The sequence below is a fragment of the Sander lucioperca genome, chromosome 4 (genome assembly GCF_008315115.2).
Source record: "Sander lucioperca isolate FBNREF2018 chromosome 4, SLUC_FBN_1.2, whole genome shotgun sequence".
Taxonomy (NCBI): Eukaryota; Metazoa; Chordata; class Actinopteri; order Perciformes; family Percidae; genus Sander; species Sander lucioperca.
The window spans coordinates 23,381,491-23,395,690 of record NC_050176.1 but is presented as its reverse complement, the minus strand read 5'-3'; the positions used below and the strand labels follow the sequence as shown (position 1 = coordinate 23,395,690).

Below are 14,200 nucleotides of genomic sequence, written 5' to 3'. Positions count from 1 at the left end.
ACATAACATTTGTTTGCATTTCTTTCTGTTGACAAGAGGTGTATGCCTCACCTGCCCCTAATGACCAGTCACCACTACTCATACCTAAACATAACGGTCGCGGTTTCAACACATGGTTAACGTTGTAAAACGGTTGCAGTTTGCTTAGATGTAGGCACAAAAACTACTTGGCTAAAATGATCGTGGTTTGGGTTAAAATCAGTATAAAAAAATGATGTTACTTGCGTGCATAGGTACATCACATAATTATGCACGTGAAATAGAACGTGACATAGTTCTGTTTGTTCCGTAAAGTTAAAATAACTCTGTTTACTTTTATTGTCAACCTCCTGTGTCTCCTGGGTGAAAGTCCTGTGTTAGTTTAACCCATCCACCTGCCTCCTTGCACAGAGTTTGGCCCTCTTTTACTCCGTCACCTTACTTTCTATTTTGCTTCCTTCATAACTACTACGGCCACTAGAGGGCGCCGCCTTACAAAAAGGTAAATATGGGTCGTAATTGCTGCTCGTACAAACGACCCATGGGGTCTATTTTAGGGGGAGGACAGTCTCTGATGTTTGTAGATACTTAACCAGCTACACGTCTCTGCTGTTCTGTGTTGGTCAGGTAGATTATGATGTGTCAGAGCTTTCTTGCTGGAAAAGGTATGGGTTTTTATGGAGGTTAATGAGAACAGTGAGACTTCACAATACAATGTACTAAAAGTTGCTCAGATCTCAGAGTTGCCGGTCAGTTTGTTTTGTTTAAGTTAGTGTTCTACACGAGACCCTTTCACACCACACTGTAATTTGACATTCATATTCAAAATATAGCTGAAGCACATTTATTATTAGACCATCTTGTTGCTTTATTGCTACTATTTTTACCTCTAGGAGGCAAAGGTTTCATATCAATTTTATCAAAACAATATCTCTCATATAAAATATAGGGCTTGGCACAAAGGACATATATAAAACTCCTTTTACTTTAACCTTAACTGAACATTTGTGCTTTGTTTTTCTGTGAAGCCATTCCAGTTTTAATATTCATTCTAGCCACTGCCCAGTGTGTCATATTAATTATAATTTGTGCGATAGAAAAATCTGAAATGGTAATGTCCTGAATTCCAAGTAGCACGAATGCAATTCATGAGCTGTATTTTGATTTTCTTTACAGCGTGAATATTATTTACTTTGACAATGTGTAAATTAGGTTTCATGCATTTAAAGTCAACAGGAAAAGTCAGCATAATTACATGGCTAGTCCACATAAAGCTCCCAATTTTATTCAAATTTACCTCCAAAAACTGTTCTGGTGCTTTTTGTCGGTAAAAGGTGTTTTCAGCACCTGTGTTCATGAAAAAAGTATTGGGATTGTTTTCTGGTTACCTCTTCACCTCTTCAAATGTATCTTCTTCCAAAGTTGCTATAGACCAATGCACGTTGGCGCATGCACCATCTCCAGAGCTTGCTGCTCCTCAACTTAAGGCCTCTACATACTGCATACTGGAGTTACATAAATTGGTTCTGACTAGAAAGCTGAGATTCTTGTGGATTCAATGAGCCAAATCATATTCATGTGTGATGATGTTAGTCCCCAAAGTAGCCATTTTGTTGTAGTGAGACCATTTTTGAAACTTGACCTCACTGTCTAAAATGAGTTGTTGTGACCACGAGGATGAACACAGCTTCATGAAACGTTACAACCACAAACTAGAGACCTAGTGCATTCAGAGGATGTATGGCCTTCCTAGGTACTATTGACAATAAGGGGGGTTCTGAGCAGTTTCCAGAACTGAATGTTATAGGTTTTTCATTTCAAATCACAGCATTGGTTTTTCTATGGTGTTCCTCAAGGTCTTGGTGTCATAATGTGGTAATTTAGAGGGATTTCGGACCATTTTGACTAATTCTCGAGAGTAGTTAAAAATAGTTCAATTCTGCACCAAGTGTAACAAATGGTATCAACACGAAGATTGCTGCAACAACTTGAAACATAATAGAGCATAAGAATGGGCATCATATACTACCATCATAATGTTCTAGGCATTTTTACTCTCTAAACTTTCAACATTTGACTAGACACACACACTTTTATTACAGATTTATGACTACAAAACTGGTAACACTTTATAATAAGGGTACATGAATTATCATGACTTCATGCATGAAAACGCATGAATTCATTCATGTAGTACCTCATGAACTATCAATAATGAAAACAACAAAACAAAGGATTAATAGTATCATATGCATGACTTAATGCCGGAACAATACGTTAATAAATGCATCAATTGAGGTATTTCAATCATCATGATTTCTGATTTATTAATGATGTTCATGTCACAGCAGTGTACATATATTCTGATGAATTGTAGTATTGTAATCATGATTAACTAATCATTACTGCATCATGTTTGTGTCCCTTCAAATAAAGTGCTGACCTGCTCCATCTTTAACATTGATAAATAAGATATGATTAATGGTGGCATAACATTAATGTAAGAGCAAAATGATACAAAGGTCACTACGACACAAATACAGTGTACTTCAGATGCATTTTTATAGTTACTTTATTCACAACAACATAAGACACTTAAACAGTAATGCCAAAGAGCAATGCTCATCCAAGTAGGATATTTATGCATTTTTTTTTTTTTTTACATATTTTTACTAACTTCCAAGAGTGATGATTTAATTTGCATTAGACAGAAGGGTTGACTTTATTTGAAGGGTCACAAAGACAATTGCTGCATTTGCCACCATTAATCATATCTTATTTATCAATGTTAAAGATGGAGCAGGTCAGCACTTTACTTGAAGGCATACAAACATGATGAAGTAATGAAGAAGTCATGTTTAGTTATTCATGATTACAACACTACAATTCAGACACTTTAACTGCAGAATTACCAATCAAGAAGACATGAACATCGTTAATAAATCAGAACGAATCACAATCAGATGATTCAAATACCTTAATTGATGCAATAATTTACGTATTGTTCCTGCATTAAAGCTATAGTACGTAGTTTCTGTCTCCCCCATGAGGAATTCTAAGTAATTACTTAATTAATTAGTTACGCACTAAAGCTTTAAGTTATGCATGAGATACTATTCATCTTTGTACATTACTAATAGTTCATGAAGTACTACATTAATTAATTTGTGCGTTTACATGCATGAAGTCATGCATCAATTAATAATTGATCATTCATGTACCCATATAATAAAGTGTTACCGAAAAGCTTGACACACAAATGCTGAGCTGCATCTAAAATTAATCTTAAGGTTCTTAGCTTTCAGATGATGTATATCATTTGTATGTGGCATCTACTGTTAAGACATTAAGACAATTAATGTCTCAGCAGGATTTGGAAAAACTTGTCCATGCTTTTATACACTATGACCCACCCAGACCTCTCAGGTGGTCTGGGACAGGTCTGCTTTCTGTCCCTAGAGTCAGAACTAAACAGGGGGAAGCAGCGTTCAGTTTTTATGCTCCACATATCTGGAACAAACTCCCAGAAAACTGCAGGTCCCCCACAAATCTCAGTTGCCATTCTTTAAATAATTGTTAATTTCTTATACTGCACATTCAATTTTATTCTCGTATTTTTTCTAGTGGTATTTTTGAACAGATAACGGACATATTTCTGAGAATTTCTCCAACATGGGTGTGACAGATTTTATGATAAAATCTAAAGGAAAACAGTTGGAACTGTTTAGGATTTTTGCAAAGTTTGCCTGCTAAGCCTTATAGCGACGGCTATACTGTAGGTAAAGAGAAGTACTTCCACTCTTGTTATGGGTAACAAGAGTAGAGAGTCACATGTTCCTGCGGGGCCCGTGGTGGATGAGATGGTAAAGAAATATGGTCCTGCCTGATTTTTCTTTTTATCGTTTTTAACTGCTCTTTAATGTTTTATGTAAAGAACTTTGAATTGCCCTGTTGCTGAAATGTGCTATACAAATAAAGCTGCCTTGCCTTACTGTTGACCTGCTACCACCTGATGGTCTAGAACCGCCACTGCTTTACTGCGCTAAATATACTTCACTTACTATGTTATTAAGGACATTATGCCTTTTATAAATATGTTCAGTAGTAGCAGTTGTAATAGTAGTAGTTGTAATGGTGCTCTTCCAGCTGTTTGATCCCACTAAATGTTTTATTCAGTAGAGAACATGGATTTTTCAGAAGCCTACTTACCTGAGACACCTACAGGCCTTGGCAGCACATTAGACAAAGAAATAGAGTTGTACTCCAAAGATATTTCAATCCTGTTTGACCTCTCTGAAGTCTTTCAAGTAAACTCACAAGCACTCAACCTAAACCTCCCCTTCAATCCTAGCACCTCCACATTTTAACACGTATGCGTCACAGACGAAAGATCCTGAAAGAGATGGGGAAGAAAATCAATCATACCAATTCCTCTTAAAGTTCAAACCGCCTCTGGTTACCCTGTCATCGATCTCCTGCTCCTTCACTCGATTGCGTGTGGGACTATTCTGCAGTGCTCACTGCTAGTCGGCTATATTTCCTATCAGAGCTTGTTTTCTCTCTTCTGAGCCATTCAGAGCACTTACAAGATCAGTAAAAAGAATCAGCCCTGTCATACAACATTAATACTGATATCGCTTCTCTTCAGCAGAGAGACACAAGTTTGATTTGAAGGTTTTCCTCTAATGAATTTCATGTCATTATCGATAGGAGGGAAAAGTGTGATATGCAGCTGGGGTCTCACTTTACTCTGTGTCTCTATGTGTGTGTGTATGTGTATGTGTATGTGTGTGTGTGTGTGTGTGTGTGTGTGTGTGTGTGTGTGTATATATAAAGTGCTTGGCTTCCATGGCTTCGAGGCTTGACAATTCTCCAACACCCACCAGCCCTGTGTTTTTTTGCTGCATAAGCTAACAACAGCTTGGAGTGTTTGCTAATGGTCTAGACCATTATGGGCGACTTTTTTTTCTCTCTTAGCCTGCGGACGAGGCTTGGTTAGGCAATTTAAAGATTTCTCTTGACAAAGAATAATGAGACTATTGATTGTCCTACGAGATATTTACCAAAGTCCATTTTGAAACCACCAACCACCATTGACACCTAGAGAGGGCAGCATCCTCTGAATGCAAGCCAGGGGATCACTTTAAATGGCCAAGTGAAAAAAAAACAACCTGTGAATCTTGCAGCGCCTTGAAAACCAGCAGGACAAAGAGAGATAGAGGTTGATGTGTACGCTTTCACTCACCACTTGGGTGATTGATTGGAGAACATACAATATGGTGTCAGTGATGAGGTTACACATGAGGCCTTGATACAAGGTGTCCCCCGCATGCGTTCAGCAGCAGAGCTCCATCACTACAACGCTAAGAGAAATAGTGAAAGAGAAGTACAGTGTTGCAAAAATGTATATTCAATGTAATAAAAGAATTGTACTCTCTGTGTTCTAGGTTCCTACATCAGGACGAGCCTCCTATTATGTGTCCTACAAGAGAGACTCATTTATTCAAATCAAACTACCCAAATATTCACTGCCTAAGGTAAGTTGCAAAAGCAAAATTTTTACTAGGAATGTCCCGATCCTGATCGCACGTTTTGGATCAGAGCCGATATGGGCATTTTTTTTTAACTAATTGGGGATCGTCATTATTACCTTACTCCGATCATGTACATCAGCTTGTAGTGATTGCTGCCTTTAATCACACACGCCCTGCACCACAGACACACTGCCAGACCGCCTGGATGCCGGCATTTTCAAACCAAGATGGCACGCGGCCACTAACCAGTGTCCGTCCAGAGAGTGTCTCGTAGCTTGCATCCCTCGGCAACGAGTTAAAAAGTCCGCCTTTCTTAGTCATCCATTTTACAGAAGCAGATTACTCCAATTCTCCACACCTCTACCGTGATTCCACCAGGAAGTCACCACACTTACAGGCTGTTATTCTCTGGAGCCGACATCGGTAAACACAAGAAGAAAATCAAAGATTGACTATTAACCACAAGAGGGGTCACTAAGTTTAGTTTTTGTTGTCCAGCGGGGAACTTGAGACTGTTTATTTTTTGATTGGGGATTTGCTGGGATCCTAGTCTATATCAACAACATTCCACTTTCGGGATTGTTCAGGTGCTGCCGGAAATTCCGCCCTCTTCTTAGGCCGGATGTCCGTCCCCTTCCTCTTTCTCTGTGTTGGCGTTCTAACCTCTGGTAGATTTGTGAGGACTATGGTTAACTGCTCCTCAGATCTCTGCAGGGTAAATCCAGACAGCTAGCTAGACTATCTGTCCAATCTGAGTTTTCTGTTGCACGACTAAAACTACCAAAACAAGTTCCTTTTCCGAGGCTACTTTGCAGAGGCACCGTTAAATTTTTAATTTTAGTTACTTTGTTTACTTAGTATTTTTGTAAACAAAAAAATGGTGTGCAGCTCTATTATCTGCGCAAATACAAGTATCGAATCAGGACTCCGTATAGGCATATATTCAATATTTAAAAAAAATCGGATCGGGACCAGGGGCCCAAAAAGATGATCGGGACATCCCTAATTTTTATTATTATTTTATATATTATTTTATATATTTGTATTCATTTTATTTTTTAAGAGTCATACAAATCAGTTTTAATTCCAGAATGTCCCAGAGTTAATTAATCATAGTCTCAGTAAAGTATTCTCAATCCTATCCCTGAAAGCTTTTGAATTTGGTGCTGTCACAACAGTGAAATTTATGTAGATTGGTTAAAAAATGCGTTGAGCCACAGGCAGGTTTGTTTCCCCTTAAAAAGCTGGCATACTGTCCTTTTAAAGTCACACTTTTAGTCGTGAGCCCCTTAGTGGGCTATACATTACAGTATGTCGTCAAACATTTGTATTCACACCGCAGCATTGATCTCATGACCAGTCCCACAGGGTCAGCATGCTCTAATCCGTCACCTCTCCGCTACCAGTCATAACTCCTCTTAATCTCTCCCTGCTCCCTGATAGGATTTACACATTGTCAGCACTGATGAGAAGCAGGTCTTTGCGGCGGTACAGGAGTGGAACCAGAACGACACCTATAACCTCTACCTGTCTGACACCAGAGGGATCTACTTCACCTTGGCCATGGAAAATGTCAAGACCACTAGGGGCATCGGAGGGAACCAGATGCTGGATCTGTACGAGGTAGGCACCTGATGAAATTGGTCATACAGTAAGGTTTTCATTGATTATACAGTAGGAAGTTACAGGGACTATTACTTTTCCATTACTTCTTAAAGCTATAGTGTGTAGTTTTTGTCCCCCCCACCCCCATGAGGAATTCTAAGTAATGACAACACCACTGTTGTTGCGTCCACATGATACAAGCCTTCCGTGATCGCGCACGCTCACCCACCCCTCCTCCACACAGTTGCTAGTAGCCAAGGAGGACACGGATGATTAAAAAAACATGATGGTGCACCATCTGACGTTGCCTGTCATACATTGTGGAATTTGTTTTGTATGTCTGAACGATATACATGGTGCTAATAAAAAATAAAAACATGATTGACTCTTCAGAAAAAGTAATTATCTTCACTCAAGTTTCTGCGTTCACCGGACGCCTCAATCTTCTGAACATAGTCATACTGAGAAATCCAGAGAGAGTTGTGTGGAGCTGATAGTCTTAATAAGCTTTGTAGCAACTCATTTGGCTTGAATGTAACGGACGTTCATTAATATCAAAAAGTTACGCACTAAAGCTTTAAGATCTACCATAAAGTACATGCACGTGAATGTGGAATTTTATGTGGTTAAATGTGTAGTACATTCAGGTTTCTATGTCCCATTTCACAAAATGACCCTTATGGTGCATCCATAAGGGTTATTAATCGATAGCAATGACCCAACAATTTCTTTGCTGCTGATGCTGAATTTTCCTGCAGTATATTCGCCCGTGAACCAATCGCATTTTAAAGGCCCACATCTGATCCAAATGTCAACCAAACACACAGGATTTTGAACCTTCCATACCTCGTTCTATCACTCCCAAGTTGATTAACATGTCCTTTAAAGGGGTCCACCAATTTTACACATCAAGATTAGTTTACTAGCCTGTGAAAGTAATGTTGTATAATGTCTTCAGTGGCTCTGAAGGAGCTTTGTGAAGTCTGAGAAAATAACCCCCTAAGATGTCACCAGGCTACACATTTTTAACAGAAACGTGGGCATTTTGCATGTACAAACAAAAAGACGATATCAAGTTACATTATGGGACATGTAGTATCCCACAGAGTTTGACCTGCACAAGGAACTAAATGTCAGAATATCCTGGCCTCTGCTGCCTCCATTTGTACTATTCTTTATTCTGTCTCTTGGCCGTTTCTTACTTTTATGCAGTACTTAATTACATGGAATACTCCTTTAATGCAGGGACTAACACTAGACAAAAGCTAAATCTGAGTTATAAATGTTTAATGAATATACATGCAGGCTATTATTACTGTAGGACTTCATTATTATTAGTAGTATTACTAGTAATGACATAGAACTGTCACATTTCTGCTGCTCAGAGTTCTGAAGGGTAGATCTGAGTTTATGTCACACTACTTGATTTGGATATAAATATTTTTTTTAATTTAAGAATGCATTGATGAAGATGTATTGTTGAATGATTTGCACTGGTACGCATTACATTACATTAGACAAAAAACCTTCAATATCTAATTGTTAGTTTTTATCATATCATCACAATATGATACAAGTGAAAATGGATTGGAATGATCATTTTGAATTATTGGTCAGCCCTAACGTGATGGTCTAGTTGTAATAGTTTTATTTATTTTAAAGGTGTGTTTATGAAAGCTTATAAACCTCACGAATTAGTAATCCTGCGTTCATTGATTGTTGACAACGTTGTGGCAGCGCAGCAAGCTGTGAACACAACACCTTACATTGATATGGTGCACCTGTTAGCAAACAATTTCCTAGTTACACAGTAGACAGTAAACAGTATACTTTTTTTTTAACCTTTACTTGCATGATTTTCTTTTTGTACTTATTTATGGAGCATGGTTGGAGGGAGCCTGAGATTTAAGATTTTCATTGCCAACGATTGCTTCTCTGTAACTGTTGACAAATGACAATACATATAATAAAGAAAGACAACTAGGAGTTATGTTTCTGTACACCTGATGAACTGTGTCCAATATTCACTCCTCCAATTATTTCCTGAGGGAAATAACTGGCTGGTAAGTTGCTAAATGCTCCACTAGGCTCCCTAGTTAGTTGCTGATGTTATCTGTCGTGCAGGTAGTGTACTTTCTGTTAATATTAAAATATTGATCAGTGCAGCTTTAAGTCATAGGGTAATGACTTGGCGGTGAGTTTAAAAAAGTAACCGCAGTCGCTCAGTTTGTGTTGTGTGTTTTACCAACACATTCTCACTCCCAAAAAGCAATGCTTGGTCAGGTGGCTTTGGTGTTATTGGTGCAAAATGTCTCTTTTTTGGTCATTTCTGCCTTCAATTGATAGGACAGCTGATATATGAAAGAGGAGAGAGAGAGGGGGAAAGACATGCAGGAAACTGTCACAGGTCGGAATCGAACCCTGGACCTCTGCATCGAGGAATAAACCTCGACATCTGTGCACCCGCTCTACCAACTGAGCTCTACCCGGCCACCAAAATGTCTCCTTTAGCATCTAGCCCTTCGCCATCATTGGGTCTGGGTCTGGATGTACGACATGCGGCACAAGAACGAGCCAGTTAGGGTTAGGAAAAGATGGAGGGTGGGGTTACAAAATGTATGTTTCAGTGACAAGAACGGGACATGAACCCCGGTCTCCTGGGTGAAAGTCCTGTGTTGTTTGACCCATCCACCCCCCAACCTGCCCCCTTAAGCAGATTTTGGGTCTTTCATACTACTCGCTACCGTTGTCTCTCTTAATACTACGTCATCTTACAGCGCTGCGGTCGAGCTGCTGCTCTGCCCGGTGCGTTCCATACATGCGCTGAAGGGTGCTTTTTGCATCGGTATCTGACACTGAGAGGCACTGACCGAGGGTCCGTATTTTACAAGTTGGTAGTGAGAACAGGTTGGTTTTACATACACGTACACAGAGTTTGTATTACACTTACTTGGGTTACATGGTTAGGTTTGCATTATACGCTGCGCTCGTCTATCTTGCTGACAGCAGACATATGCGGCATAAAGAGCACACTTAATGGGGCTTGCTGCCATGCACCTCCGGACCTTGTTAGCTTGCTGGCTAGCTACTGTATGTGTTTGCAGTAGCATTCATAGCAGGAAAGTAGATTTATCTCCTTCTTCACTCCCTGGTGAACCCAGTTTATCACTCCTACACTGGCAGGTGTGGCTGAGAGTGAAGAAAGTGAGATATTGGCCAGCAGCGGTGGCAGCAGTGCGGTAATTAGCAATGCCATTACCTCTCCTGAACAGTGTGGGTGTGTGTGTGCTTGTGTGTGTGTGTGTGTGTGTGTGTGTGTGTGTGTGTGTGTGTGTGTGTGTGTGTGTGTGCTTGTCTGTGTGTGTGTGTGTGTGTGTGTGTGTGTGTGTGTGTGTGTGTGTGTGTGTGTGTGTGTGTGCTTGTGTGGTGTGTGTGTGTGTGTGTGTGTGTGTGTGTGTGTGTGTGTGTGTGTGTGTGTGTGTGTGTGTGTGCAGCTCCTATTACCATGCCGCTGTAAAAGCATTTCACCGTGCAGCGTGAGAAGATAAGGCGTTTTTTAATTGCATTTGTCACGCGGTCAAGGGCTCCGTTCTTGATCAGAAACCTAAACTAGAGATAGATGATAAACTGCTGTCTCTGATAAATCAGAGCCATTACACAGGGTAAGATATACGCTATGGAACTCAACCCATTTATTGCTGTAAGACCCTGACAAACTGCACTTCACAGGCCTAATGTTCCAGAGAGAAGACACCGCTCTGAACAGACCAGAGGGGAGACAGCAACGTATGTGAAAGTTGTTTTTTGTTTTCCCACTTAGGAGTCGTGTCTCTTCCCAGAGGGCCCCTCTTCTCGTTGCATCCTCCTCCCTAAAAACCAATTATGCCGTTTCCACACAGAAAATTGCACAATTATCTTCTAAATTAGAAGGATTATTTTTATTGTCAATCCGATTGGATAAGGGCAAATTCTGTAATCATGAGCCTTTGTTGTGCAAACTCATTTTCTGTTGACATCAGGGCTCTACATCAGCCGCTAAACGTCGCTGCAATCTGAGAGGTGAGAGCCGCCACCTGCTCTCCGACAATTATCACTCCGCTCGGCTGGGGTTCACTGTATCAAAAATCATTTATCTCTCTCTCTCTCGAGTCACTATAAACAGCTCTGAATGATTGATTGAAGACATGAAGTGAATTGTTGTCAGTGAAGAGTATTAGATGATCTGGATAATTATTATTATTATTTTCGACAGGACAGCTTAGACTTGAAAGGGGAGAGAGAGGGGGAATGACATGCAGCAAAGTGCCGCAGGTTGGAACCCAACCTGACTGAGCTACCCAGGCGCCCAGATCTGGATAATTCTGATACTCACAATGATGTAGCCCTTCATGTTTGTGTTTTTTTTCCTGCCAGCATGCTTAGAGCCACAAAGCTGTGATTCAACAAATGAGCCATATAATATAATGCAAAATACTATTCCCTGCTGTTCAGTAAAGACTCACCATTGTACTAAATAGCAGTGTTTTCAGATTGGCAGCCATGTTTTAATTCACTGAACATTTTGAAATATATACGCACGGGCCCTACTCCTCATGTGATCATTCCATTCAGGAAAAAATAACATGAAAATCAACAAAACTGTTAAATGAAAAGCTGCTAAGCAGCACAACATCAACGAGCTGGTGGATGGAGTACTTTCAGACGGTGGTGAAAAGGTAAAGATGCTTTCTTAGTTTTTAAAGTGAAACTTATAGTGGCATTCTGTATTACAGACCGCAAACATTTAAGTTTAAATCTGCACCAATCAGTATTTTAATATGAACAATGGATAAAATCACTATCTAACCTCCAGGTGTTGATGCATAAACTGTATAAGTGAAGCCAAAACATCTGGATCTCCCCCGGTGGCTGGCTGCAGTGTAGGTCATAAATCCCGCCCCCTCTATGTTAGCGGATGGAAATCAAAGTACAACTCAAATACATTTTTCCCAGATATGTTTTATGTAATTTTACTTATTTCTGATGATGCTGATGTTTGTTCAAGTGTTCATTTTTCTGCTAAGTTTGTTTTTTATTAGTTATTTGATGCTATAAAAACAGGGTGAAACATCATGATTGACAGCTGTGATTGGTCGGGAGGGTGAATGGGCGGGACATTGATACAGCGGCTCCATTATATATTTATCTGATCATTACCTCACAGACTCTAGCTCCAAAATAACAAGACGGCAGCGCACGTATCCAGGATATTTTGGTTTCACTTTGTACAGTCGGAGGAAGTGAACATCGTCCATCTTTCCATACAGTCTATGCCTCCCACTTTATAGAGCTCTTTAGCTTCTTTTAGCATTATTGTTTTGGTTTGAGGCCCGCAAACTCTGGTCTTACGACTCTGTTTTTAGCTACAGCAGACAGCTTCTTTCAGTAAAAAAGCTCTGATAAACTCACTGTATACTACCAGCTCATTATCACTAAACAGAAAACAGACAAAGTTAGCTGGTGAACATAGTGGAGCAGTTAGTTGCTAAGGAGACAGATATTTCCTTAAGGAGTTGATTGAAATCAAAACAAAGCCAAAGGGAGAGTGAATATTGGACTTTTATTTGTCAGGTGGACACACACACACACGACGTGTCATAAACGACGTCACACGACGTCATAAAAAAAATCTAATTCCAGACACTCAGACGGGTGGTTAAGAGTAAAAAAAAATCCCTTAATAAATAAATTCAAAAACCCGATGAAAAAACGAGGTAGAGATGGAGTGACCCTGCCCGGAGGAAGCCCGGGGCCCCCGTCTGGAGCCAGGCCCAGATGGAGGGCCCGTCAGCGAGCGCCTGGTGGCCGGGTTTGCCACGGAGCCCGGCCGGGCACTGCCCGAAAAAGCTACGTGGCACCTCTCTCTCCAACCCATGGGCCCACCACCTGTGGGAGGAACCGCTGGGGTCGGGTGCGCTGCGGCGGGGAGCTGTGGTCTTAGGGTCTTAGGTGCCTCAAGGGGCGGTAACCCACCGGACACCGGTGGTCAGGGAAGCCGTCCGACTGAAGGAGTCTTTCCGGGATATGTTATCCCAGAGGACTCCGGAGGCAGTTGCAAGGTACCGAAGGGCCCGAAGGGCTGCAGCCTCTGCCGTGAAAGAGGCAAAGCAGCGGGTGTGGGAGAAGTTCGGAGAAGACATGGAGAAGGACTTTCGGTCGGCACCAAGGTGCTTCTGGAAAACCGTTCGCCACCTCAGGAGGGGGAAGCGGGGAACCATCCAAGCTGTGTACAGTAAGGATGGGACGCTGTTGACCTCAACTGAGGGGCGGTGGAAGGAGCACTTTGAGGAACTCCTAAATCCGACTAATACGCCCTCTATGGTAGAGGCAGAGCTGGAGGATGATGGGGGATTGTCGTCAATTTCCCTGGTGGAAGTTGCTGAGGTAGTTAAACAACTCCACAGTGGCAAAGCCCCAGGGATTGATGAGATCCGTCCAGAAATGCTTAAAGCTCTGGGTGTGGAGGGGTTGTCTTGGTTGACACGCCTCTTCAACATTGCGTGGAAGTCGGGGACGGTGCCTAAGGAGTGGCAGACCGGGGTGGTGGTTCCCCTTTTCAAAAAGGGGGACCAGAGGGTGTGTGCCAATTACAGGGGTATCACACTTCTCAGCCTTCCCGGTAAAGTCTACTCCAAGGTGCTGGAAAGGAGGGTTCGGTCGATAGTCGAACTTCAGGTTGAAGAGGAACAATGCGGATTCCGTCCTGGTCGTGGAACAATGGACCAGATCTTTACTCTCGCAAGGATCCTGGAGGGAGCCTGGGAGTATGCCCAACCGGTCTACATGTGCTTTGTGGATCTGGAGAAGGCGTATGACCGGGTCCCCCGGGAGATACTGTGGGAGGTGCTGCGGGAGTATGGGGTGAGGGGGTCCCTTCTCAGGGCCATCCAATCTCTGTACGACCAAAGCGAGAGCTGTGTCCGGGTTCTCGGCAGTAAGTCGGACTCGTTTCAGGTGAGAGTTGGCCTCCACCAGGGCTGCGCTTTGTCACCAATCCTGTTTGTAGTATTTATGGACAGGATATCGAGGCGTAGTCGGGGTGG

At 41.5% G+C, this 14,200-nt stretch overlaps 1 protein-coding gene across 1 annotated transcript in view; it reads left to right on the top strand.

Moving 5' to 3' along the window:
* Nucleotides 1-14,200, top strand: part of LOC116048446 (VPS10 domain-containing receptor SorCS3-like) — a 1,378,075-nt gene that overhangs the window by 1,295,855 nt on the left and 68,020 nt on the right. Inside the window, exons 8-9 of the mRNA XM_036000488.1 lie at nt 5,427-5,516; nt 6,957-7,136. Of these exons, the coding sequence (XP_035856381.1) occupies nt 5,427-5,516; nt 6,957-7,136 (270 nt within the window). The remainder of the gene's footprint in view (nt 1-5,426; nt 5,517-6,956; nt 7,137-14,200) is intronic.